At 41.1% G+C, this 26,793-nt stretch overlaps 1 protein-coding gene and 1 long non-coding RNA gene across 7 annotated transcripts in view; one reads left to right on the top strand and one right to left on the bottom strand.

Annotated features, from left to right (window-relative positions):
* The window catches only part of clcn5b (chloride channel, voltage-sensitive 5b), a 50,097-nt gene that overhangs the window by 8,753 nt on the left and 14,551 nt on the right, over positions 1-26,793 (top strand). Inside the window, exons 1-7 of one of the 6 annotated variants that reach the window (XM_030075644.1) lie at positions 1,846-2,189; positions 3,318-3,467; positions 19,745-19,926; positions 21,525-21,624; positions 22,450-22,637; positions 23,653-23,775; positions 25,896-26,102. In XM_030075644.1, the coding sequence (XP_029931504.1) occupies positions 3,329-3,467; positions 19,745-19,926; positions 21,525-21,624; positions 22,450-22,637; positions 23,653-23,775; positions 25,896-26,102 (939 nt within the window). In that variant the 5' untranslated portion in view covers positions 1,846-2,189; positions 3,318-3,328. Of the gene's footprint in view, positions 1-1,845; positions 2,190-2,588; positions 2,770-3,314; positions 3,468-14,582; positions 14,786-19,744; positions 19,927-21,524; positions 21,625-22,449; positions 22,638-23,652; positions 23,776-25,895; positions 26,103-26,793 lie in introns of those variants that run through there. The other 5 variants (XM_030075643.1, XM_030075642.1, XM_030075641.1 and 2 more) reach the window with 5 other exon arrangements.
* LOC115376163 (uncharacterized) lies at positions 249-2,589 on the bottom strand. The gene is made up of 2 exons (XR_003929784.1): positions 2,386-2,589; positions 249-926 (listed from the first exon to the last, which is right to left on the bottom strand). It is a non-coding gene; the product is annotated as an uncharacterized LOC115376163 (long non-coding RNA).

The raw sequence follows: 26,793 nt of genomic DNA, 5'->3' as shown, positions 1-26,793 counted from the left end.
AATCCCACGCTGCATGGTGACCTCATCTTTTTCCTGATTAATAACTGTCTGACAGTCTCCTCCAGCAAATTAATAAGTTAAAATAGGTCCATACTAAGATTATGATGTAAGTACAGTGCTTTTAAATATATTTAAATCTCCATTTGTAATTTTGCACTTTTGGTACAAGGAGAGACACTGTTATTAATGCTTCAGTATGTAATTTAATGAGTTGAATTAGTCTGTAAAGATTTTTTTTTTCAAGTTTCAAGTTCAAGTTTGGCTATGTTTTTAATGTGCAGTATTTTCAAATGTCCATGTATCACTGCCAAATTACCTGATGATTAATTTGATATGAGGTCATGCAGGAGATTTCCCCTAAATCCTGCTGCTTCATTTTCCTCTAACAATCTTTTTCCTCTTTAGTCCAACATTTTTCACATCACTAAAGAAAATCAACATGTTACAAGTGACTTTTTCCCCCTCCATTGCCCTTAAATACAGAATGATGCTAAATATTACAAAGGACAAAATCAATTACAATCAAATAATACTGAATAAATAATAGAACAATGCAAGTCACCTGCAAGGTTCAGACAGAGATACAACAGTTTTATTTTTCAAGAGATTATGCAGAATAAATTAAGCGTAAAGTAAAAAGAGGTTTTTTGTTTGTTTGTTTGTTTGTTTTAAAATTACAGATATGTTTGAAATATCTGAGAGGGAATAGTAGCTATGCAGCAGATTGGTAATCGGATGAGGTCACACTCATGTCCAGATGATGGGGGATGATGGTGTGAAAAAATTTCAGAAAAATTAATCCCGTAAAAGCTGCTGACCGACACATCGAGCGGCTGCTCCACTAACCCAGTTGGAGGATCGTCTTTGCTCTTGTTTCGACTGATTTTCCTGCCGTGGAAATCCGCCGTGCAGTTGCGTCAATTTGGCTGCAAACACACACACACGGACAGGACGTTATCTGATTCGCCTTCGAAATAAAAGTACAAACAGTTACCTAAACCCATCCAGTGATTTTTTTTCCTTTTTTTTTTTTTTTTTTTTGGATTGAATATGGATTGGAGTTTTGGCTGTGAAATCTCGACAGAAATAGTTGTGTTTAAGATTTGATATGTAGGACATGATAACATTTCAACAATGCAATGTCCCTGTGTGTATACCAATTTCTATTTCTGTATATTTTGTGATATTATTTTTGTAGGAATAATGCACATATTTATACTTTGTGCACATACTTTTTTTTACGGCTCGGATTGATGCAAAAGTAGGATTAATACGCATATCAATACAAAATGCATTTAGTTTTTTTTTTTTTTTTTTTTTTACAAATTTCCAATTTACATATTGTTATGCACATACTCCTTCTTTATTTTTCCATTTCTTCTAATTTTGCTTATGCTTATAAAATAATCTTCTCTTGAGAATTTCAGCAACTGTAACACAGTTTTTTTTATAGGATTAATTAATTTTTTTTTTTATAACATTTTTATACATAATGCACATACTTTTTTTTTTTTTTACAACTACGATTAATGCACAGGTAGGAATAATGCACATACTTATACATAATGCAAATACTTTTTCCAGCTAGTATTTATGGACACGTAGAAATAATGCACATATTTATACATAATACACATACTTTTTATTCAGAAATTTCCAATGCTAATATTTTTATATTCTTATTTCTTTTTCTAGCTTTCAGAATTTCATTAGTATTTACATTATATGGTCGTCTCTTATTTAAAAAAAAAAAGTATTTCTAATTCTGATGCTGGTGGAGTTTACTTTGAAAGATTTTTACCGGAAGCCGCGTTTTCACTCCAGCTCACTTGACGCCAGTCTGACGTCTGCAGCATAACTGGCAACTTTACAATACAAAAACAAAACGCGTCAGAGTGGACTACTTTACACACCGAACGCGTATTTTTACAACATCCACACAGTAGCAGCGCCTGTCATGGCGTGTTTTTAAACAGCTCCTTGTTTTTTTTTTAAACGGGGTCGTTTGTTTTTTGTGGACGGAGGATGACGCAGGGTTTGCAGAGGAGCCGTCGCTGCTGAGTGATAAGTTTACCCGGGCTGCTGTTGACATAAGCAGCCTACAGTAATAAGACGACGGCGGCGAGGCAAATCCAAGTCACAAGATAAGACTTCTGCACCGCTCGGCTAACCGTCGCCCGATTTCAGAGGTAAGACCGGGCCTTAATCCAGTTTTTGTCTTTAAATAGTGCGTAAATATCGCCGAATACACCGCGGCGACGCAAAACTAACTGATTTTTTGTCGTTATTTTTGATTGACAGTTAACGTCTCGCGCTTCAAGAACAGCGAAGTTAGCTAACGGCTTTTACGCTAAGCTAATAATAACGAGCTTTATGTCCCCGTACCTCCCTCCGCCGTGGACTGTTTCTTCATCTGGACTGGGGTGTTGTTTCCACTTTCCAGCGGAGGTGTTCTTACCACGAAAGCCAGTTGTGCAGCATAAAAGCGGAAACAGTTGCTAAACTTCCCCGTAACTGGAGGGATGAGTCATTTCTGTCTGAAGAGTTGAGCCGTGCTTCTGCGGCTTGGTGCTAGACGCGCTTATCTTCTCTCTCTCTTTATTTAACATGCACAAGACTCGAGTAGTGTCCTCCTAAAAACACAACCAGGGGATAAGCAAGTTAGTTTGCCACTTGAGTAGCACCTCCTGGATGTAATTTACCTTTCGGGGACGATGTTTCAATACTGGACGAACTTGTTTCGGAAATACACCTCCGAAATTGGCAGAGGTGCAGTGGACTGTTCATATTCTATTTTTTTTTTATCCTCGTTTATAGTGTATATATTGCTTGCTGCTATTTATTTATCATCTGTTTATACTGTGAATTTGGACATTGCCCACATCTGTGCACATTGTATACATCGATGCACACTGGTTTTATTGGCTTTTTATCATCTATTTATCATCTGGGCGCTATTTATTTATTTATTTATTATCTGTTCGATGCACACTGGTTTTATTGTTTTTTTTGCACATTGGTACTTAGATCTTTAGATCTCGAGGGTCATCTTTATTCTTTATTCTTTATTTTTGATTTACTTATTCTTTATTTTTGATTTACTTAATTTTGTACTCTGTGGATACTGCTGGAAACTGTGAATTTCCTTCGGGATGAATGAAGTATCTATCTATCTATCTATCTATCTATCTATCTATCTATCTGGACATGCATACAAATTCAACCCGCTTGAAGCTCCAGTTCTGCGCCTGATGCTGCTGCTGCTCATGTTAATGTCTCCACTTTTGTTGTTTGTTTTCTTTTTCTTTTGGTAGCAGGTTTTGGAGGCATGGACAACCCGGGATACCGCACAGGTAGCTTCGACGGCCTTCATCACCCCAGTGATGATGATGATGATGAGATGGTGGACATTGCAGGGGCCACACTGGACTTCTCCACCACGGACGACGTCCCTCCTCTGAGCTCAGGTAACCCAGCAGTAACGCCAGGTGTGTGTGTGTGTGTGTGTGTGTGTGTGTGTGTTTTCAGGGTCACATCCTGTTGACTTGCATTCATTCAGTTTAAATTCTGTAGGAGTGAAAACACTTGTGGCTTGTGTGGGTTGTCTCATCCAGCCTGTGCAAATAAGTGAGAACAGTTGCTATAATAAACACACGTAAAGAAGGTTTATACCAGCCCATATAGAAATAATGTACAAGCAGTATAGTGATACCACATGTGGTTTAAAAAAAAAAAGAAGCACAAAATCACCTTTTTTCCGATTATCAGCTTACTCTGGAGTTGTTGTCCTTTTATTTTTGTTAAGTTTAATTCCACTACTCAGTAAAACAATCGAGACTCAATGCTCCAGTCTAACTTATGAAAATAAATCCGAACTTTACAGTAAAAACGAAACAAGAAAATTTAAAATGAATAAAAACAAGTCCCCAATTATCTAAATTAAAGCCTGTAAAGTCTTTAAATGTCTTAAATTTAGCGTTTTGGGGTGTAATTTTTCAGTTAATTCATGTTGCGATTAAAAACGCCTGAAAGCATCTTTAACTCGGCTTTCTGAAAACCCGCTGATACCCGGTTTGAATTGATGGATTTGAACACAACCCTGCAGCCTTTTTTCTTTCCTCTCCCTCCTCTGGCAAATCAATAATCTCCAGTAGAGTTTCATTTGTGTACCTGCTGTTTATAACGTAGGAAAGACAGGTTTACGTGGCTGCATCGCCAAATGGACCCAAGGCAGGATGTGGTTATTCGCTGGAATGAATTAAGTTCACAGGTTGTGGTTGCTTTGCTGCTGATCCGAGCTGTTCAGCGTGAAGTTTCTCAAAGTGCCCTGAAATCTTTATTGGTGAGCTTTATTATTATTGCAGTGGGTCAGCAGAAAACTGTCGCGTTAAACGGCAGAGAGAGGATGTGATAATGTGCGAGGAGTCGAATTTCAGAGTTCAGAGTGTGTCCGTTAGTTCTCAGAGGTAGCTGTGTGCTGATAAGATATATCTTTACTGTGTGTCTGACTCTGTGTGTGTCACATGCTCGCAAAGAATAGCTTGTGGTTACACATATGAATCACCAGTTTCTCTCTCTCTCTTGCTCACACACACACACACGCACTCTGGGGAACATATCAAACTGATTTACCGTGTTTTGGTATATCCTGACGTTGGCCCGGTTATTACACTACGAAATCCAAACAGCCATTAAAGTGAGTTAAAGCTCCTCTGAGGGGCAGCGTCTCATTTGCGCGGGGTCCTCCTCTGCCAGGAGCTGCCCGGCGACCGCTGATGTCACCGTGATGTCACCGTGACGCTCCTGGCAGATGTCAAACTCCTGCTGCCGTGTTTTCTGTCGTCGGCGCCTTAACCTTCCTGTCTGGGGTCAATTTGACCACATTCAATGTTGAACGTCTCTAAATACATGGTTAACATCATCATATGTAAATTACTTTTCCTAATTTAATGGGAAGAAACTGGCTAAACCTAAAATGAACATGTTGATGTTTTCAGTGTCCTGGATAGATTTATATATAACAAATATCAGCATTTTACACACATTTCCTTTAATTGTTTTTAAATTTTAAATTCTTATTGGTCTTATTGTTTTATTTATTTATCTCACTGGCAGTTCCTACTCTTTTACTTTAAAGCATTGCCAATTTTACCCTATTTTTATCGATAGAGCCATGTATCCTTCTTTTATTGCTGTTTGATTGAAATCAGTAAAATGATGATGATGAAGAGTGACACGGAGGAACTATAATATGCCATTTATAATCTTCAAAAAAATTATATGACATGATTCTCATGTTAAGACATGCAAAGTACCTGACACATACATTTTTATTATTAGAATTTTCCTGGGCTTTAAATTACGGGGGTCAAATTGATCCCATTTGCTAAAAAAATTTTAGTAAATTTGGAGGTAACAGGAGGGTTAAGTGCTACTGATGAAATTTATTGCAGGTCCCAGAGAAGAGTCATTCCCTTGTCATCACAGTGTCACTGTAATGCGTCTAATAATGTAATATCGATGTTCGTTTTCCACAGGATGTGAGATCCTGTTTCCTGTAAATTGCAACTCATTGCGTTCTTATGCAACTGTGTTAGTTGTGAAATATCTCCAGACGGCATCGCCACCAAGACAAGTTGCTGTATAACGTCCTGACGTCAAACTGCTGTATACTTCTTTCAGAATTCTTTGAAAGAGAGCACTAATGCTGTCCTGTATAACAGCTAGAGGGGAAGTGAAACAAAAACTGTTCCTTTAAATGTCTGCCTGGCTAAGAAATACCGGCTAAACCATTTCCATAATTCCAGCTGCATTAAAAGCAGGCTGAATGAGATTTAGAGAGCAGAGCTGCCCAGTCATGATGACATCACCGGGACGCGTCTTCCCCTCATGTGACCCAAACAGGATCCGTGCCAGAGCTAAACACCACGGCAGCAGGTACTTTAAAGGTTGATTCAGTTCAAAATATGAGTCAAAAAGAGCGCCGTCAAGATGCTGATGTGAGCTGCCCGGTTACTGATGATGTCACCACGAGCACAACGCCGTCATCGCTGTCTTCCCCGCCAGCCTAAACACAGAGATAAAAGTCTGCCAAGAGGAACAGTGTCGGGCTGTGTGTGTGCGTGTGTGTGTGTGTGTGTGTGTGTGTGTGTGTGTGTGTGTGTGTGTGTGTGTGGGTTGGGTTCTCTCCATGGAGTGAAAAGCCATTTATTTCCAGTGTGTAAGCTCCTCAGGAATCAGAAAAAAACACAGCCCTTGTTTTTTTAAATTGACAACCGTGCAGTTTTGAAATTATACGGTGGGTTTTGGAAGGAAGTCATGAGCCCGCAGGTTATGATTTTTATTTGTCAACCCACAGATGACAAATGACCCGTGTAAACGTTTAACCCTCTGAAACCCAGGACCCCTGGGGCGGGCTTTTATCTTGATGTTTCCTTTAACTATTTGAGGAAAAATTTCCTTTCGTACTCATAAAAATGTTTTAAAAAGTCTACACTTTGGCCTATGAAAATGCAATTTTATAAAATATTTTTATTTATGCCTTTTTTTTTTTTTAAATCAGAAAGCACTGACTCGTGATGGTTATATATTTTTTAAATACATATCTATTTTTAAAAATTTTAAACATAACATTTTTAGGTAATTTTTAAGCTATATATATTCTATTTGTAAATATACTTTTAAAAATTGTATTTAAAAAAGTTTGACTTTTTATGTCTTAAAATATTTTAGAAGAAACAAAAGTAATTGTGTTCACGGGGTTAAATAAAATTAAACATATCAAAATAAAAGCCCACCCCTGGGCTCCTGGATGTCAGAGGGGTAAATTAAGGTAAAAACCTGAGAATCAAGGTTTTCAGTAAACAGTGCTGTGCCTCGTGGCTTAAGACTGATTAGTTGTGTGTGTGTGTGTGTGTGTGTGTGTGTGTGTGTGTGTGTGTGTGTGTGAAGCTCAAGGGAAATTAGTAGTTCACCATTTACAAAGCCTCCTTAATTTTATGCACTGCCTTGCAGAGTGTACCATTAATATTATGAATAACAGCACGGATAATCTGCAGTAATGGTATTTAACACAAAAAGCTCATTTGTCAGAGCGCATACACCCTAAATTTAGACGGGTACATCAATTCCAGGTTGTATCTTAAACCATACAGACTCTGACTGTGCATTTTATTTCCTGCCTCTTTAGTATTTCAGCTCACACTTCCTCCTTTTCTTTTTCCTCTGGGCGGGTGGAGAGGGTTGTGAGGTCGTCCAGTTGCTCATTACCGCAGAGTGACGGCCGCTTGAACTTGGTGAACTGTGAACAAACGCAGTTTACTGAGGTCGCCCGGTGAGTGTTCAGCCATCGCTAACCGCAGTTGTCATAATCACTTCATCTTGTGTAACTGGTTGCCCGGGGACACGGCCGCCTCTCGGTTCCAAGAGGGCCCAGCGTGTCTCGAGGGTTGCTAGTTCAAATACCAACCGGGAACAGAGCTGTGTGGTTTGTGTTCAGCCAAATCTCCCATGGTTGAGTTAGAACGCAGCGTCATCCCAGTCAGGCCTGCTGGGATTAGCAGGCTGAGACTGGAGGTCATGGTGCAGCAACACCCATGGGTGCAGGCGGGTTTTATGACCGAGCACCTGTGTGATACCTGCAGCAGCCTCAGTCTGGGTCGATAAAAGCAGCGCTGAGGCAGCGGACAGAAGATTAATTGGTTAAAATTTCGGTAATTAATGGTTTTAATCATTTTTCTGATTGCATCCTCACTAAGATAACAAAGATGCTCAGACAGTCATCCATTTCTCTGTTCATATCATCACAAAATTAATACTTGGGTTTTTTTTTTTTTTTTTTTTTTTTGGCTGCTGGTCAGACGGAGGAAGCAATTTTAAGGCATCTTTTTAGACTGCCTATGAGCACCTGTCATTATTTTTGACACTTAATATAAATGATTAATCGAGTCATTTAAAAAATCAGTTTATCAGTGAGAATAACCATTTGCTGCTTGGGATGAAAGCATCAGTTGAACACCTAAAACAGTGGTTCTTAAAGTTTTGATGACTGAGGGCCAATTTAGGGACCCAACGTTGGATCGAGGGCCGCCCAGGATCAGACGAAGCACAAAATAATTCCAGAGCAAAGCTTTTCTTTAATAGCCCATTCATGCCAACTGGGAATCATGTGAGAAATGTATGTTGTGTTTTCTGGCGGAGAAAAAAAATCCCATTTGTCCATTTTTTGATGTTTTAATGACAGATGTGCATGAATAAAATTGATGCTTTTGAATTTTTTTGCAGCCAGCAATGTAAAATAAACACATTCTATAGTTAATGAGGCTAAAACAGATTTGTGACATTATCTTTGAAGTTGCTCAAGTTTAGTTGTGCGCTCCTCGCCTGTGAAGTTGTCGTATATTTTATCATCGGTATCATAATGACATTGTGCAGATTAAATGTACGTTGCATTAATCAGCCTTCAGATTAGATATGTCACTTTTCTCCTCATTTTTTGTGCGTTGAACCCAGCTCCTCCATCTTGCTGACAGGCTAACGGCCATTCCTAACTTGACAGCTTAGCCCAGGGAATGCAGTTTCACCCATCTTAAAAGTAAAGTATATTGTAGTTTGGTTTAAAACTGTACAGGAACCGAGCCAGATATGACGCATGCATTTCATCGTGTCATCTGAACTCATCACGAGCCACCAGAAACGTCTCCGAGGGCCGGCACTGGCTTGTAGGCCGCACTTTGAGAACGTTCGGCTTAAAATGTTCAAACTCAACATAGGCAACAGAGCAAATTTGACCCAAAACAGAACTTGTTGTTAAAGGTGCTGCATGTCGTTGAAAATACGCAATAAAGCTGGACATTAAAAACGTTTCCCATTTTGTGCACTGCAGCAGATTTCTAGCTAAATCCAGCCCACTACCTCATGATATAATGCAGTAAGAGGCTGGCGATCTGAGTGATGGTCTTGTTTATTGTGGTAAATATGCTAATGTCCCAAAATGTGGTAACAGTTCATCAGTGTTAAACTTGTACACACCATTCACACTGATTTCCCCCTGTTCCTGATGCTGCTCAACTGATGTCCTTAAAATATTTGGATGGGTCGACGTTTTCAAGTGTTTGGTTGTTGACACCACTTGACTTCCCACTCCAAATGTCAAAGCGCTCCACAGGCAGGAGATTGAGATGAGCTGATTTGCTGCAAAGTGGCTGCTGACACAAGCAGTTGTAGCTACATTACGATTCAACTTTTGGTTTGAATGGGATAAGAAAAAAAAAAGCTGGTCCATAACACATTTACATAACACATTCACAGTTCACAAACTTTCAGGCACGAAGGTTTGTGAATTCTTTTTGAATTTTAAAAAATAATTATTTAAAAAAAAAAAGTGCATTTGGAGAAAACTTTCAAGGGTCATATCACCATGTGGGACAGGTGGCTGGTTAAAACAAGTTATGGGAGATGAAAGCTGTCATTTTTAGCCACATTTTCAGAACAGGCTCATGTTCCATGCTCATGAGTCCCTCTGTGTCAAAACTATTTTCTAAAGTAGGCATATTTAGACTCTCACAAAGTGTGAAATTGGAGATTCTTTTAACTCTTGAAAGGAATTACAACCATGATAATGCTCAGTTCCATTTCAATGTTGTGTTTTTTTATGTGTAAAATATGCTTGACAGGCGTATCCCGTCCACTGCTGTCCTTCTGTCCTAAACCGAGTCAGGGACAGACAGATGGGCCGGGCGGCGAGCTTTATCGCAGACCCTTTAGCGACATTCAAGCCAGATTGGAGCCCGATGCTGTTTCAACAGGGAGGCACTTGGAAATTAGATTGATCTGGGTCAGTTAGCCTCAGGAACCTGGCCTTTTAAAATCAGCATCGCCCTTTAAATCACTTTTTACAACTCGCCTTATAAACCTGCTTTCATGTGATGACCTATTAACGTTTCTTGATCTCCTCTTTTTATGAGTTGAGTTTATGGTTGATGGTGTGTTTACCTCCTCTGCAAAGCGCTTTATCACTGTGGTTTTAAAAATGATCTACAAACGAAGATCACTGTTAATTATCCTTGCTGCTGTTTTAATACTGTTAGACCCGAGGCTGCGTCAGGTGAACACAGGAACTAATGATTGACCAGGAGTGAGTCACTTGGAGTTTGGTACAGCGAGGATAGTTTTATACAGCTGTGTTTACTTCACCGGGTCATGTGTGGTGATTGTGTGGAGCAGGAAGGAGCGGAAGAAGGGGATAAAAGGGGAGGAGGAGGAGGAGATAAAATAGAAAAGCGCTGACTGAATGGCGATAGGAGTAAAGGGACAGTCGATCGGAGCATGAATGAAACACAAAAGCCGATGAAAAGCCAGATTTGGCGAGCTGAAAGACTCACCTGCTGTTTGGCTGTTGGGAGATTTTCCAAATCTGACAACTGCTGCTTTGTGCTGAAATGGGGTCAGGGGGAAAAACGACGCAGTGGATGCAGTTTTTCACCTGTTGAGTTCGGCCTAGCTACTGTTAAAAATGTTTGTGCTTATTCTCTTCCCTAAATGTGTTTTTCCGAGCTGATTAGGAGACTCAAACTGGCAACCCCGTGGTCATAATCCTGCTCACCTAAAGCTTTAGGTGACTCAAGCAATCGATGACTCAGCAGATGCCAATAAAAGAGACCTCGTACTAGTCATTGTTTATTAATTACATACTCAGCCTGCGTGGGTTTGTTTGGCTTGGTTTTTTTTTTAAAGCAGGTTGCATTAGCCTGCTCTTTCTGAGAGCGAGTGTGAGGCTGGAAATCAACCGGACAAGATGTTGTGGGCGCTGTAATCTTACCCAGAAAGCATTTGACAAACAGGCAGGGTCTAGCAGGAGGTGGCCTGCTCATCATCAACACAAACAAGCACACAGGTTTTACAGAGTCATATTATATGGCATGGTGAATAACCATATTAAAACAGATTTGCATTTGTGTCAGGGGTGTAATGGGTCACGGTTCAGCTTGTATTTTGGTATTATGGTTCGGTTTTGTTTTGCTGGTAGGGAGAAAAAGAAGACGACCACTTCTAGTATTCTCTATATTTTGTCTTATTTGCAAAAGTAACATTAGTCTACTCAGACTATTAATAACAAACAAAAATTAGAGAACGATTTTGCGCGGCGTAATGTGTATTGAAGGGTTTTTTTTTCTTCGTGGTTCGGTTTTGCATCGTATCAAAGGGTTTATGTTTTTTACAATTTGTGTTTTTGTTCTGAACTGATATCATAAAGTCAGAGGGCCGCCCCTGGAAAGTTAGTCTTCAGCTGTTCTCTTTGCTTGATTAAATTTTGGGTCAGGCAGAAGCCTCGAAAGTTATCTAGATCTGAGTGCCTAAATTAACTCCGGATGTCCTCTCAGCTTTAACTTTGGTGCTACGTTTGGATGAGTTTTTAACATTTGTGCAGGCCGAATTCACTTTCACAATATTCGCTGGCTCAGTGTAGGTGCATTGCCAGTGTAATGTAATAGTTGTGTTTAAGGGGTGCCAGTTATTGGAGGTGTTGTGGATCCAATTGAATAAAGCAGCTACAGGTGCCCCCCTTTGATATCATTATGGCAGTTTACCTCAGCCATTTCCTTGTCCTTTGATAATATCCAAGTCAGGTTTTTATGAAGGCTCTTTCTCTAGTTTTATGGCACAAAGGACAGTTGCATCACGTCCTGCCTATTGGAAAGCTCCTGTCCCTCACATGGCAGATTTCATCCCGCCGACGTCGAAGTTAATCTAATGTCCTGTAGAAACTCACATTCCTGCTTTATTGCATTTCCTCTCGTTTCTTTATTACCCAATAAATACGGATTAAAATTCGGGCTCGGCCAGAGCACTGACAGCAGATGACTCCGGCCCTGCTCTTGCGCGGCCTTCGTGTTCGTCAAAAGCCTCGCCGGGGGTCACGCTGTCCGTTCCCATGGCAACAAGACCTCAGGAGGTCAAAGTTCAACCGCTTGTCGTCTCTTTCTGGCAGGAACTGAGAATACGATGACAAAAACAAAGTGTGTGTCTGTGTGTGTGTGTGTGTCTTTCTGTCTGCCTTTCTTCGTGTGTGTGTGTGTGTGTGTGTGTGTGTGTAAGTCATCCCACAATAGATGACACGCTGTAGTACTGGCAGAAGTCCCAGTGGTCATATGACGAAGGAAGTGTGTCCAAGTTTCCAGAGTTTTCCAGCGAGATCTTTAAGACGGCACATAGAGATCTGTTGTTATTCTGTGGAAATGTGATATTTTAGCCAGCTCTACCCCCCCCTCGGACACACACACACACACACACACACACACACATAGACACACACACACACACAGTGAGGGCTGAGCTCAGCACATCTCCCTCTCTCTCTCTGATGACTTGTCTTGCTGGAAATGGGCGGCGTTTTTCCAGGGACTCAGATGTTGTTGACCCACTTCCTGTAGCAGCGCTAACACCCAGATGGATCACTTTGCATATTGCATATTGAGAATCTAGCCGGGCTTAATCTGCCCGTGGCCGTAGAGTGTGTCTGTGTTTGCTCTTGTGATTCAGCCTGTAGCCTGCCTTTCCATTCGCTGTTGTAAACACCCGCTGTCTGATGCCACAAAAGCAGTGATGCATTTTACGTTTTAAAGCTGCAGCAGCAGAGGTTTGTTTGGCATGTGTAGATGACAAAGTGGATATTTAGTAGGGACGGGACGAGTCACAATACTTGGGTGGCAATTCAGTATTGTGACTCTAAGTATCTTAAGATGTCCTTTGATTTTGGATTACATCTTTTTTTAAAAGCTGGATGATGGAAAACTGGGATTCTAAGCTGCTGTGATTTCTCCTCTTCCAATAAACTAAAAACTATGCCTTAAGTGAAGACAAAATATTGTTTCATGGTCAGGATGGTGGTTTTACACACACACACACACACACACACACACACACACACACAAAGGGATTTGTAACAGAACCAATATTTGTTCATTTCCCCATCACTAGTAGGTAGCATGTGCAGAGATAGCCGCCACCACCAAAGAAACTCCATCAACAGGAAATACACTAGTCCCACCCACACTGTTTGATTGACAGGTGGGAGGTGCAGTGCAGAAACACGGCAGCTCCCATGATCTGAATTAATTTATGTCATTAATGGGGTTGTGTCACCCTCAACGGCCAGATGAACAGGCTTTCACCGTCTTTACTGTAAAGTCAAATGAGGTCATTCTTCTTTGTACGACCTCTCTTGAGTGTGTGACGGTGGCTTTTTCACATTTTTTCCAAGCAAACAGAGCCACGGCACAGGAAGTAAAGGGTAGAATAATTTCTGCTGTCTAGGCTTGCCAGTATCAGCACCAGCTATGGAGAGGTGGTTTTGTACGAGGAAAGTATTTGACTCTGGTCTAGCTCTCTCTCTGCTAAAATGCACCGCAGTGTGTGTGTGTGTGTGTGTGTGTGTGTCTCAGAGTGTTTAACCCAGCTCTTTTGTCTTTTGACAGCTAGCAAGGCAACACAGGGCTCACAGGGTCAAAACGGGGTCAAAACTCTCAATTCAAGGAATTAAAAATGAAGAAGTGCAGTTTAAAATGCATTTGGTGGGAGGAAAAAATCATTGCCTGAAGTTCATCGGGCAGTAACTCAAAAATGTGGAGGACCCAGTCTCTAAAAGTGTTTTCACTTATAACCAAGGATATGTGGCACCTACTGTGTTCACAGTGCTTGTTTTTAATGTGTTTGTTTTACATTTTGTTTAATGTAATGAGGTTTACCTTCTTTAAATTGCAGGCATCTCAATTTGGAGCCAAACTCTTGAAACTGTAAACTCTGTGTGTGTTAATGTTTGAGTTTGTCCTTCTCAAAAAACTGAAAAACATTGACAGTTTTCATGCTTGAGACTATAGCAGCATCAAATCTGTTAAAGACTGACCGAACAATTTAAGAAATCATGATAATAATAATAATATTAAAAGTGGCAGAGGTTGGAATCATTTCTGTTTTGCGTGCTCATGCATCAGTTTGTCTCAGTCTGGTGAACAAAGTTGAAAGTAGCTTATTTTATCTCTGTGAGTAAATACTATCCACACTCTTTGTCAGACTATTTGCAGATTGTATTTCAGCTTGGACTCCAATTACAAAAATGAGGAAATAATACAGTAGGTAGATCTACACCTCTTTGTCCTAGAAACGCTCATATACAGTGTCATGTAGCCTTTTGGTAATTAAAATTAAGCAAAACTTCATGGAGAAGTGATAGAAAAACCAGTGGTAAAACAGCGTGTGAAGCCTTTAAAAAGTAAAGGGACTACATTTCCTGAATTGAATTGACCTCCGCTCCTGTCACACAGTCCTGCATACCTTCCTGACAGCTTCCACGGTCCTGCAGGACTTCAAGGGGTCAAAGACCTCATCAACACACGACCTCCTTTTTTTTTTTTTCCTTTTAAAGCAGCTTCCCATGTCAGCCAATCCCACACTGCCCCCCCCCCCCCCCCCCCCCCCCCCCCCCCCCCCCAAGCAGCTCAGCCAATCAGAGCGCACTAGCAGCCACCCTCAGCACTTAAAAAGCCGAGTTCCCACCAGCTGAGCAGCTCGTCGTTTACTTCCCAGAAACATTAGCCAATGGTTACTCATTTCTCCTGAGCTTGTCAGCCAATGAGGGAGGGCTGTGTCGAGTCCATGAGGGAAGGGGTTTCCAGTTTGAGATGTGGCTCTGACTGTGGACACTCTGTGGGTGTGTGGGACTGGGAATGAGAGATGGACTGGGAGTACTGGAGCCAGAGGCTGGTTGAGGAGGAACTGGTGGAAAATGGTGAGTTTGAGACTGGGAATGAGGTGACTGGGAAGGAGTTTACAGCACAGTGGCATAGCATGAGTTGTTTGTTTGGTTGTTGTTGCTTTTTTCTGTGTCCTGTCTTGACTTAGTTGTAGTGGGAAAACAGTTTCAAACATTTCTTTAACTTAATCACTGCAGCCAACAGTGACTTTTCTGGGGTGTGTGTGTGTGTGTGTGTGTGTGTGTGTGTGTGTGTGTGTGTGTGTGTGTGTGTGTGTGTGTGTGTGCAGGTGCATGTCGTCATTCATGTGTCTGAGTTTTAAAGCGAACATGGCCACGCATCTTTGCTCTTAGTCGTGGCACTGGGTCGGTTACCTATTAAGATCATTTACAATCAATCACCCACTGAGTCATGTGGTTAATGATCCTCATGTAATGCTCCCTCTGCGTTCATGCATGCACATGAGGGCATTATTTTTCTGTGTGTGTGTGTGTGTGTTTGTGCAGCTGCGGCATATTTTGATGGAAAGGTCACCAGCAACAGCTAAATGATAAATTCCAATGCTGCTCTTATCTCTGTGTTTTATATCGGTGTGTTTCATCCCTTTGTGAATGTTTGGGGTCACAGAGATTGATTTGTCCCTGTGTTTTTTTTATTTTTTTATTGTAGGTCATAACTGATATCCTTAGTTGTTGTGTTTTGTTGCTTCTTGGCTTGAAAATGTGTGTATACGTGTCTGTAAGTTGTGTTCATGTCAGCTGTCCGTGACTTGCAATGACCCCTTTGTTTGAAACCAGCAGATTCCTGTATATTTGTTGAGGCTTTTCTTTGTTTTGCTCGGTGTATTTGGGTTCCGTGAGCTTTAATGGTTGCATTTTCTCAAGGCTTTAGTTTATGGAGCCTGTGTTTTGGCTGTAGTGAAGTACGGCCAAAGTTCACTCACAGTCTGTTGCTTTGCTAATGGGAAAATCCCCTGTAAATTTAAGCTGACATACCCTGAGATTCATAAGATTCACAGTCAGTGCTGTTAAGTGATTTTTAAACCAGTAAATTAAGTGCAGTCACGTTTTTTTTTTTCTCTCATGCGTCTAAACCTTGCTCTTTGAGAAGAAAACAACTTAAACGTTGAATGTCTGAATTTAATTTACACTGAATGCACAAAAAAGCCACCTGCTGCATGAAACAGACTGAGCAGCCGAATCTAAATGAAAAAGCTTTTGATAACTTACTGAGTTTGGCAATTAAAACTACTTCTATTAAGAATCAGGAGGCTGTGATGAAGGGGAGGAGACAGGTTGTGAGGAACCTGAAGACATAATTTGATTTAATTTGTCATGATTTTGCTAAAAGGGGTGCAGATTTTTCTTTTTCCCTCACTGACAACGAAGATGAACAGTTAGGTTTCCACAGCTGGAAGGCAGAATGATGGGTGTAACTGGTCAAAAGTTTTGCCTTTTGTCTGTCATTTGGTGTCTGTGATACTTTACATACATCTTCTGGATCTGATTTGTGCCTCCATCATGGCAGAAGTTGGGAAAATGTAACTCTTGATGCCACGTTCTGCTGGACTTTGTGGGATAAGGCTCTTCTCTTACTGAGAAACATGAATCATGCGGTTTGCCCTGCACCTGCCTACCATCAGCATTAAGGTGGTGGGTTGATTTTGAGTTTTCCTCCGCCACTGGGGCTAGAGGGCAAAACAAATGAACTTCCTACACTGCATCTAATCAGCGGCATACTAAAGAGCTAGAACAGCCTCAGAGCGCTCTTTCAGGAAATTAATTATTTCTCCGTATCTGAGCTTTTGCATCTTGACGAGCTTTCCAGGGCGGCTGGTTAGCGTTTGGGGCGGCGAAGCGCGGGACGTGCCGAACTTCACCTTTGATTCTTCGTTTTTGTCCTTATCTGCGTGATGTCCTGCGTTTCCCAGAACGACTTCAGAGCAGCCCACGGAGAATGAGTGTGAACTTGTTTCCTCCAGCCAAAGAAGGTGGTATGTGCATGTAAACAGATTGGAAATGTGATTATTTGGCGATCACAGACATGCCTCTCACTGAAAACACGACGTGTGTTTTGGCTTCACTGCATTCTGGTCTGTTGAGTCTTTTGTGGGTGGAAAAATTTTTCTCCTCTTTCTCCTCTTTTGAAAAATATCCTGATATAAAATTTCAGTAGATGCAAAGGAAAACTCTCAATATGACAGTGTGGATTCAAGTGTTTTTTTTTGTTTTTTTTTTAACTGCATTTCAGTGTGATCCTGTGTGTGTTTTTATGAGCACCACCTTCTCCCCCAAATCAGTTTATACAACCTGCATTGTCCTACAGGTTTCCTTGTTTGTGTGTGTCAGTGATAGAAGGAGAGTAATAAAAAACATCCTCGGAGCTAATTTATGTTTAAAACCAGTCTAACTCGTCAGGTATGTGAAGTGATCCTGCCTCCGAGCACACATTTTGTTTTTGTGGCGCAGAGAAACTTTTTCCTCCAACACTGTACCAACCAGAATGTGGAGAAAAAAAAAAAAAAACATGTAGAAATAGAAATATGACAGTGCAATCCACAACACTGTTAACTATCTGTCTCACTCACTTCCATAGAAACGCCAAACAGGTCCCAAAATAACACTTGCAGCACACGAATGACTGTGAAACGGCTCTTTTCTCTCTCTTATCATTTGCCTATTTGAATTGGAGCGTGGCTCTGGCAGGTAGCGTCTGCAGAAACTTTGAGATAATAAACCTGCTGCAAGAAGAAGCACCCTGATAGTTTCACAAACTTTCACACACAAAAAAAATGAGTGCAAGTGTTTTGTTGCATTTGTTCATGCACTAAAAGTGTTACATTGGGAGCTGTTTTGACATGGAAGTGAATGGAGAGATAGAAACACAGTATTAAGGGTTAGCAGCCCTGCGAATCCACAAATGAGGGTATTTCACCACCTTGTGGGCTCATAACACCCAGGGTACTATACAACACCAAAGTTAGATTATAATTTAACATAGACAAAGATGAGGTCAAGTGATTTTTTTTTTTTTTCTAGTGCAGCAGTGTTGAAAGATAAGAGGAAACTTTGACACAGTGAACGCCACATAAATACACATACCCCAGCTGCAGGACGCTGTGGCTCGGTACATTTCTGTTTCGTCTCGCAGACAGGAAGCATGTGCAGAACCCCCGCCCCGCCCCGCCCTGCCCTGCCCTGCCCTGCCACACCATTCATATTTTTATTATGTCTCCCATTAAAGCCCAGATGAAAGACGCTGCACATTTTGGCCCGCTCGATTGTTTGGCTCCCATAATGACTCCACTCATTTGGCCCGGGACTCTATTGTGTGCTGCTTGAATCAGAAGTGGCTTCGCTTCCTGTTCGTTTTCCTGTTCCAGATCAGATCTGTGTTTGCATTGGTTGCCTGGGTATGTGTGTGTGTGTGTGTGTGTGTTTATAGTCGCTGACGGCAGCTCAGACTCTGCCACATGTACAAGCGCTTTTGTTTTAGGCCAAGCTGAGAAATGAAAATCTGAAGTTGATTTCATAGCTAGCTTTGTGTTTTGTTTTTTTTTTTGTTTTGTTTTTTTTTGTCTTCAGTGCTCATCAATACAGCATTGTTCAGAAATAGTGTCATCGATATTACTCCATTGTTTTCTGCTGCTTCTCCTCTTCTCTGGTTGTTTTTTCAGTCTTATTATTTTTCAGCAACAATGGTGTAACTGCGATTCCCAGCATTTTCTCAAGGCACTTTCTCTCTCAGCCTTGTTACTTCATATTTCTGCATATATACTCACGTAAATCTCTTTGCCACAAAAGCCAAAAATACCTATTTTTTAACATAACTGATCAGAAGCATCCCTATCATCCTCATCGTCACAGTTCTAGTAACATGAGACCCTGTTTGTCAAGTGACTGCGATCTTGTGTAATTTAGAGAAATCGAATGAGGAACTTTGTGTCATTAATTCGAAACAAAAGTGTTTTGAATATTACTTTGCATGCTTTATATCTAAGTCTGAGGGAAACTTTTCTCTCATTACTCGCCTGGCTGAATTTGTGCTGAACCCTTACTGTACATTACTGTCTCTTTCTTTTGACATTTGAACATTTGACATTTTGAAACATTAACATAAATGCTACCTCAGTTTGAGAGAAAAATACATCACATTGCTGGCCTGGATGTAGGTTTTCCCTTTGTATTTTCTGTTATTCAGATGCTAAAAGGTGGATATGCTACGACAGAGGAGACTGTGTGTGTGTGTGTGTGTGTGTGTGTGTGTGTGTGTGTGTGTGTGCGTGTCGGCAAGACAAGAAGCGCTGTTGAAATGTGCTGAAATCAGGTCAGAGTGGGTCCATCTGATATTGTGGTCTGTCAAAACAATTTTGTGTGTGGGGAAGCGCCGTGGGAGTTTATTGGCTCGCTATCTGTGTGTGTGTGTGTGTGTGTGTGTGTGTGTGTGTGTGTGTGTGTGTGTGTGTGTGAATTGACACGAACATCTTGATATATTTGTTCATTCTTCTGTTACCCTTATCCATCACTCCATGCACTGGCACTGGAACTGATGATTGCACAAAAAAACCCAACGTATTAGTTTAATAAAGACATGAACACAGAAAAGGAAGACAAGCTTGTGATGTTAGTGAAGCTGGAGTCAGACAGTCTTTGGCTTTTTTACTTGATAAATTGGTAAAACAGGTAATCGATAAAAGGTAAGGGATTCCTGACGTGTATTTTCATGTTTAATCGACTAATTGTTTCAGCATCTGTATCCATAATATGTTCACAAAAGTACTGGTCTTGAGACGACATCTCACCTGAACGTGAGAAAAAAGATATTTACATGAAAACAAATGAACACTGGTTACACAATCAGAGTCATAACGGCACAACATGGAGGAAAAGGCTCCAAGAAAACATCTGAAATGAAGCACTAAGAGGATTTGGTGACTTTTTTATTGTGTGTCTCTTATGTCATCCTCTCTCTCCCTCTCTCTCCCTCTCTTCCAGGAGGCTATAATGAATACGGCACCAGCGGCGTCGGCGGCAGAGCAGCCGGTGTGAACGGTAACGGGCCCACCAAGCTGGTGGACCCGCTGGAGGACCCGGTGCCCGGAGTCGGGACCTACGAAGACTTCAACACCATCGACTGGGTCCGAGAGAAGAGCAAGGACCGCGACCGGCACAGAGAGGTGTGTGTGTGTGTGTGTGTGGATGGTTGTTAAAACATGGCCTAAATCATAATTATTTAGCACAAAGCACTGTTTACTCAGCGCTCACACCTATAATCAAGCTCGAAGATGCCTGCTTGAGTGTCAAAGGTATAATCATGACTGGAGCGCGTCCCACCTGAAAACTACTCACTGTATGAATGAATTAGGGCTGCACCAACATTAATACCTGGCTAAAGTGGAGTATCAGCATCAGAGACTAATATCTGATGCCATAAGCCCGAAGTAACAAGTCAGACATAAAAGCAAACTGTCTTGGCACACCGAAGCCTGTATTTCTCAAATGCTGTTTAAAAGAACTTATCTTAAATCGATTATTTTCTCCAGTAACCCCAAACGAATTGCCCAATCAACACTGTTTAGTGAAAGAAATTGATCGGTACTAAATTTTCATACTTGGTTTTGTATCAGTGCATCCTTAGCATGAATGTTGTAAAGGTGCCTTTTGTACAGATTTGGCAAAAGAAAATTGTAGTTAAAAACTCTTAACCCCAGTTTGTTATCATTAAACAGCAAACAGACACTATTCTTAAAATGATCACTCATACATTGACTTAGGCCTCTGTGATATGGACAAAATCTTCTCATGTCATATCTTTATGAAGGTATATATCATGATGTAGTGTGTTTTCTGTAAATTTGATGGAAAAAAATTTGTTTTAATTGGAAGTGACACTGAACAGAAGTGAGGTTTGCTTGCCCTCCATGCAGCTCGAATCTTCTGTCCCTCTCATGGTTCCTCTGTAAGAGGTAGATTTGTTGTGTTTGAGTCTGACGTGGGAACCCGTCTGCGGTGTTGTAGCAAAGTACCGTTTCCTGGTCGGTGTCAGACAGAAGTAACAGAAGTAACCCCCGCCGCCCCCTTCCTTAAGGTACAAGTTCCTCATATTGTCCTGGGACCTGCTCTGTATCTGAGTGTTGCAGGTAGTTTTGTTCTGTATCACACTCCTCCGTGTTTGTTTGTTTGTTTTTCAGGCTTCAGGCTTGTAGTAATGGAACATTCATGACGACTAGGAGCTCTGACTTGATGTCGTAAAATTCTGCCCTAAAGCAGCTTTTGCAACAACAGCGATAGAAACGAATTTTTCTCCCATCCCACAATATTATCATCACATTGCACAGCTTTATATTGATTTATATTGTGACTGTAGAGACTGTAGTGAATCAAATTATAGTGAAATTGAACTGTTCCTCAGTTTACAAGGAAGAGGGAAGTGCTGCATGGCTCTAGAGCAGCTCGTATGACAGGTGCTCTGCCGAGGGGCTGGTGAAAGTACAGGACACAAAATCCTGTAAGTCTTGCTGGATATTAGTCTGGAGGTAGTGCAGACAAGCATGGAAAAAACTAACAGAGTGCCTTAGTGTTTTTTTTTTTTCTCCATAATTTTGCTGAGGACCGCCTTGAAGACTGTCAAGGACCACACTTTGAAAACTGCTGGCCCAGGGTACCTTGACTGTAGCTGTGGGAGAAGAAGAGAACATCACTCTTACTTTTTCCCACCCTGTCCAGGGATTTGAACCCGTTTGACTCGCAGTGTGTTTCCTCTGTGTCCCTGCAGATCACCAGTAAGAGCAGACAGTCGACTGTGGCTCTGCTGCACAGCGTCAGCGACGCCTTCTCCGGATGGCTGCTCATGCTGCTAGTGGGGCTCATGTCAGGTAACACACACACACACACACACACACACACACACACAGATACTAGGGGTGGAACAATAAATCGACACTTCAACATATTGCAATACTTCCTCTGGTGATACATTACCAATACACTTGTGCCAAATATTGATATTTGAGTGTCCAACTTCATTTGCACAGATTCACATTTCAGTTCCTGTCAGGTGTGTGTTTTTCCCTGCCTTTAGGTGTTTTTACTGGAACTGTTGTGTCACGTTCACGTTGCAGTCGCTCTGCAGATTAAAACACTGAACAACACGACTGATTCCTGCTTTTTGGAAAATCATTTTGCCTTTTCAAGGGATTTTCTTTCTTCTCCAGCTACAGATATCATGATGTATCATAGCGGATTATCTTAAAATCACAGAATCACCTGCATTGAGATATCATTATCATATATCAATATTGTGATTGTATTGTATCACCAGTTTAACCAGTGATTCCTATTCATAATAGATACCATGATAAGAAATGAACTTATTAATATTAATATTCCTCTGGTCCAGGTATTTTGTTGTGTAGTCTCTCAACAGAGGAGTGATCAGCACTGGACTGGACTGAAAAGAGTTTTGTGTTTGTGGGAATGAGCGTATTGGATCGTGTATTCTTGTATTCTAGTAGGAGGAAACACAAACATTTGTCAAATAAAACCAAGTATATAGAAAGTCACACAGGGGTTATAGGTTTTAAGATTTATTTCAGCTTCCTCTCTGCTGCCTGAAACTCACAGCAGATCTAGCAGAGGACGTTTAAATCTCACCTCTTGCCGTCTCGTTTCGTGACCTCGTGTCTCTCCCCGTCCCCCAGGCGCTCTCGCCGGCGGCATCGACATCTCGGCCCACTGGCTGACGGACATGAAGGAAGGAGTGTGTCTCAACGGCTTCTGGTTCAACCACGAGCACTGCTGCTGGACGTCCAACGAGACCACGTTCCAGGAGAGGGACCGCTGCCCGCAGTGGAAGAGCTGGGCCGAGCTCATCACAGGAGCCACGGAGGTGGGACAGGCAGACTTTTTACTTTTTCTAACTTGTATCAAGGAGTTTTGAAGTCCAATTTCTTTTCAGTTTCCCAGTGAGAGAGAGACAGACAGAGTCAACTGTGTAGATGTAGTTTTTTTTTTGTTTTGTTTTGATTTGTTTTCTTAGTGGTAAAAAAATTCTGGGAACTATTTTCTGCCAAAGAACACGGGCAAACTGCATCTATCCACTGTATCTATGAATTTGGAACAGATACATACAGTTTCTCTTTTTTCATTTTGAGTGAATTGATCCTTTAAAAATGTATAGAGCTAAGTGTGGCAAAGGTCTTTTTCACTGCCACAGTTTTTAATTGTTGTTTTTTTTTGTTTGTTTGTTTTTTTTTTTAAATCACATTAGTTTTTGCAAATACTTTGGCCTCCACTGCATTTATTACATATTTTATGCACAATCATGATCACACACACACACAGTCACGCACACACACATTCTGTCAGTGATTCATGTCACTAACTTGATTGATGGTGCTTTGGCTCCATCTGCTGGTGGTGATCCGTCACAACACACAACAACACACAAGGCTTTACCAGTTTTACTGTAACTGGCATGATGATGACTTCCATATGTGTGCTTATACCGAAATGCCTTCATAAATAAATAAAACATGGATGTTTTGTTGAAAGTGATGGGTTTATACAGGACAATAAACAGCTTTACGTAAGTACTGTGGTGCTACGGATACGCCTCGGCATGCACATCATGTTCTCCAGATGTCAGAAAACATGCATGTTTCCCAGCAAAAATCACATCACCATCATTTTAATATTTTTCTCCAGTAAAATGAAAAATGCAAAAACAAGCATTCCCATTAGGAGCATGACTCATGTTGCAATCGCAATATCTGTCAAAATAAAATCAATTATATTTTTTAGCACGTCGTAGAGCCATAATTTCAAGTTTACAGGATTTTGCTCTGGTATTAATCAGTAGACGAGACCTAATATCTCTGTGTTTGTGTTTGTGTCCTTTTCAGGGTCCGTTTGCCTACATAGTCAACTACCTGATGTACATCGTCTGGGCTCTGCTCTTCTCTTTCCTGGCCGTCACGCTGGTCAGGGCCTTCGCTCCGTACGCATGTGGCTCAGGAATACCAGAGGTAAGAAAAAAGCAGACAATGCAGACTATTCCAAATGCACAAAAAGTACATTTTTCATCCCATTTGGCCGTTCTTAATTCCTCTTTGGCATTGCATATTTGATCGCAGACAGGATATGAACAGGATTTGTGGATATACTGCAGCATACAGTATGATTACATGTAATATTATATTCAGGTAATGCTCTGTCCTGTCTGTCTGTTACGATTCTTAAATGTTAATGCCACAGTGAAAGCCTGAAGAGCTCGTATGCCCCTGTTTAGTGTTGGTTGATTTTCTTCTAATGTAAAACTCCTGGAGCGGTATTATGGTCAGCTATACGTTATTGTTTTTTATATTCGACTCTGGTCCACATTTTTATTTGTTCTTTAGCTTTAACCCCAGATTTATGATCCACCGGCTGTTCATTTTCATTCTTTGTTTTTCCCAGCATGTATACATCTATTTACCTATATCCAAATTAAAACTCCAGCTTTAAGCAGTTGATGTGTCTCAAACTTCACTTTAATTTAGTTGGTAGCAAATGAACATATAACGAACTGGTATTCAGCCACTGGGTAGATGAACATGTCAGTTGTTACTTTGTTAGTCTTTAACATTCAATAACATTAGCTAATCTGATTGTTGTATCTCCACTAGAGCTGCTTAATGGCAAAGATCTCACAGTACAGTATGTGGGTCATAATGCATTTTGTATCATGATACATCCCAAAATTTTATGGATTAACACAAATGTTGGTTTTCCCTTATATTTGTAAGTAAAGTTTGGCATTGTTGCTGGCGCATTATTCCTGTCCATATCCTTTCAGCCAAAGATGTAGGCGATACTAATGTGTGTTATTTCCTGTGAGTATATATATTTTACGGTGCATCATGGAAATTTTGTTGGGGGCTTACTGTCCAAGGAACTGGAACGAATTCGACACTGGGAAGCTCTAGAAATTGTCTGATTCCCTGGGCAGTTCTCTACCTCCTGAAGCAGGGTGCGGTTTGAGACAAATCCAGCGCTATTTGCCGAACACTTTGATCCTCAGGGTCCCGTCAGCGTCGGTAGCACCGTGGTCTACAGGCCTGTGCACCTCAGATAAACTGTTTCAGCTGAGACAAAACTTTATTCAAAACCCAGATTGCCCTTCCTTTCCCCCCCGTCAGTGTTTACTCTCGCTCCTCTCTTCTCTTTATTTCTGTGGAAGTGAAAAGCTCAAGGTTTGCTTACACTCTGGAAATGAAAGTGGTGAACCTTTCTGTAAGCCAATACATCCAAACTGATCCAGCTCTTATATATACGAACAACATCAACACACACACACACACACACACATTCTGACCCCCTGTTGCACACACAAACCCATCTACTTCCTGCACACACAAACAAAAACACTGTCTTCTTCTTTCTCCTGCTCTCTGATCAGGCATATGGTCAACAGGCCTGTGCACCATCAATTTACCATTTTAATTTTAATGAGAACAGCTTTGTCCCAGGGTGTTTTCAGATCCCCTTAAAAAGTCTCGAATTCAGTGGTTTACATTAAATTCAATTTTGAAAGTTTTAGGCCTTAAATTGTAATAAATTTGACATTTGAGGTCTTATTCCAACATCTAATTTCATTTAGCCTTTTGTCAAACTGAGTCATGTTCTGCATTAGATCACCATCAGCCTATTGAACTTTATGTTGAGCTGCTACTCGTACCTGCTGGGAAAAAGAGACAGCTCACCTCATACTGACCTGCAAAGCTCACTGGCAGAGAAAAATCCCAACAAGACCTTGTTAGATTTATTCCAGCAGCAGTTGCTGCCTAACCTAAAGGAAAGTGCTATAATAATGGCTTGTACAGTCAGCTTGTACAGTAATAACCGATCATATTCCTACTGACCACAAATATAGCACTTACCTGTACAATTACCTGAAAAACCTCGGAACAATAAATGTAATTGTGAAACCTGTGGACAGGCTGTTGTTCTCTCTCTCTTCCTCTTCTCTTAATGGGGGGTGTGAGACTGATGATTTGCTTTTGCTCTACACTGACACACAAACACAAACATAATCTGATACCTGCTTCTTTTACAAACCGATAAACTTCCTGCACACACAAACTCTCTCTCTTTCTCTCTGTATCAGATCAAGACCATCCTCAGCGGCTTCATCATCCGAGGCTACCTGGGGAAGTGGACTCTGATCATCAAGACCATCACGCTGGTTTTAGCCGTCTCCTCTGGCCTCAGTTTGGGGAAGGAGGGCCCTCTGGTCCACGTGGCCTGCTGCTGCGCCAACATACTGTGCCACCTGTTCACCAAGTACCGCAAGAACGAGGCCAAGAGACGAGAGGTAGGCTGCAAGTCTCGATGGTAACGAGACTTAGTTGCATCGAGTAGGGATCCAGCAGCTTGTTTGTTTTTTGTCCTCCAGTTAAAAGAAATCATATCAGACCACTAGGCCACCCTGCCACTCCTGCAGTCTGAAATGAACGTTTTATATTGACTTAAATCGCTGTTTGTTCTAAATGAGTTTCTATCAGGCATTCTCTGATCAGTGCATCCTTAATAGTGTGTTTTTTCTCCCAAGAGGCTTTACAAGATGAAAAAAAGAAAAACAGATAAAGAGTACACCTGTCACATGACATTTAAAAAATGACATTTAATAACTGAACTTTAAACTTGCTCATCATGTGACATTGCAAAGACTGATAGCAAAACAACATGTCTGGCATGTGGAGGTTTTATAAAGTGTGTGAGCTGATAACAGATTTGCAATTTGTGATGGAAAACTTAGCTATAGAGGCAGTACCAAAACAGCCAAGTCTTTGTTATATATGAAGGATCTTCTAACTGTAATGAAATCTGTTTTATGATTCGGGCAAGTCAGACTTCAAAATTTCAGGGGGCTTTGTTTGGGATTAGCCAAAAAAAAAAAAAAAAGCACCTGTAATTACAACGTCTGTAGATCTGCTGGGGTCTGGATGTTTTCAGTCTACAGATGTGCTTTTGGCAGGTCAGGGCGGAAAAATAAAGCCTTAAGT

This window comes from Myripristis murdjan, chromosome 18, assembly GCF_902150065.1.
Source record: "Myripristis murdjan chromosome 18, fMyrMur1.1, whole genome shotgun sequence".
Classification (NCBI taxonomy): domain Eukaryota; kingdom Metazoa; phylum Chordata; class Actinopteri; order Holocentriformes; family Holocentridae; genus Myripristis; species Myripristis murdjan.
This window is presented reverse-complemented; position numbering and strand designations above follow the sequence as displayed.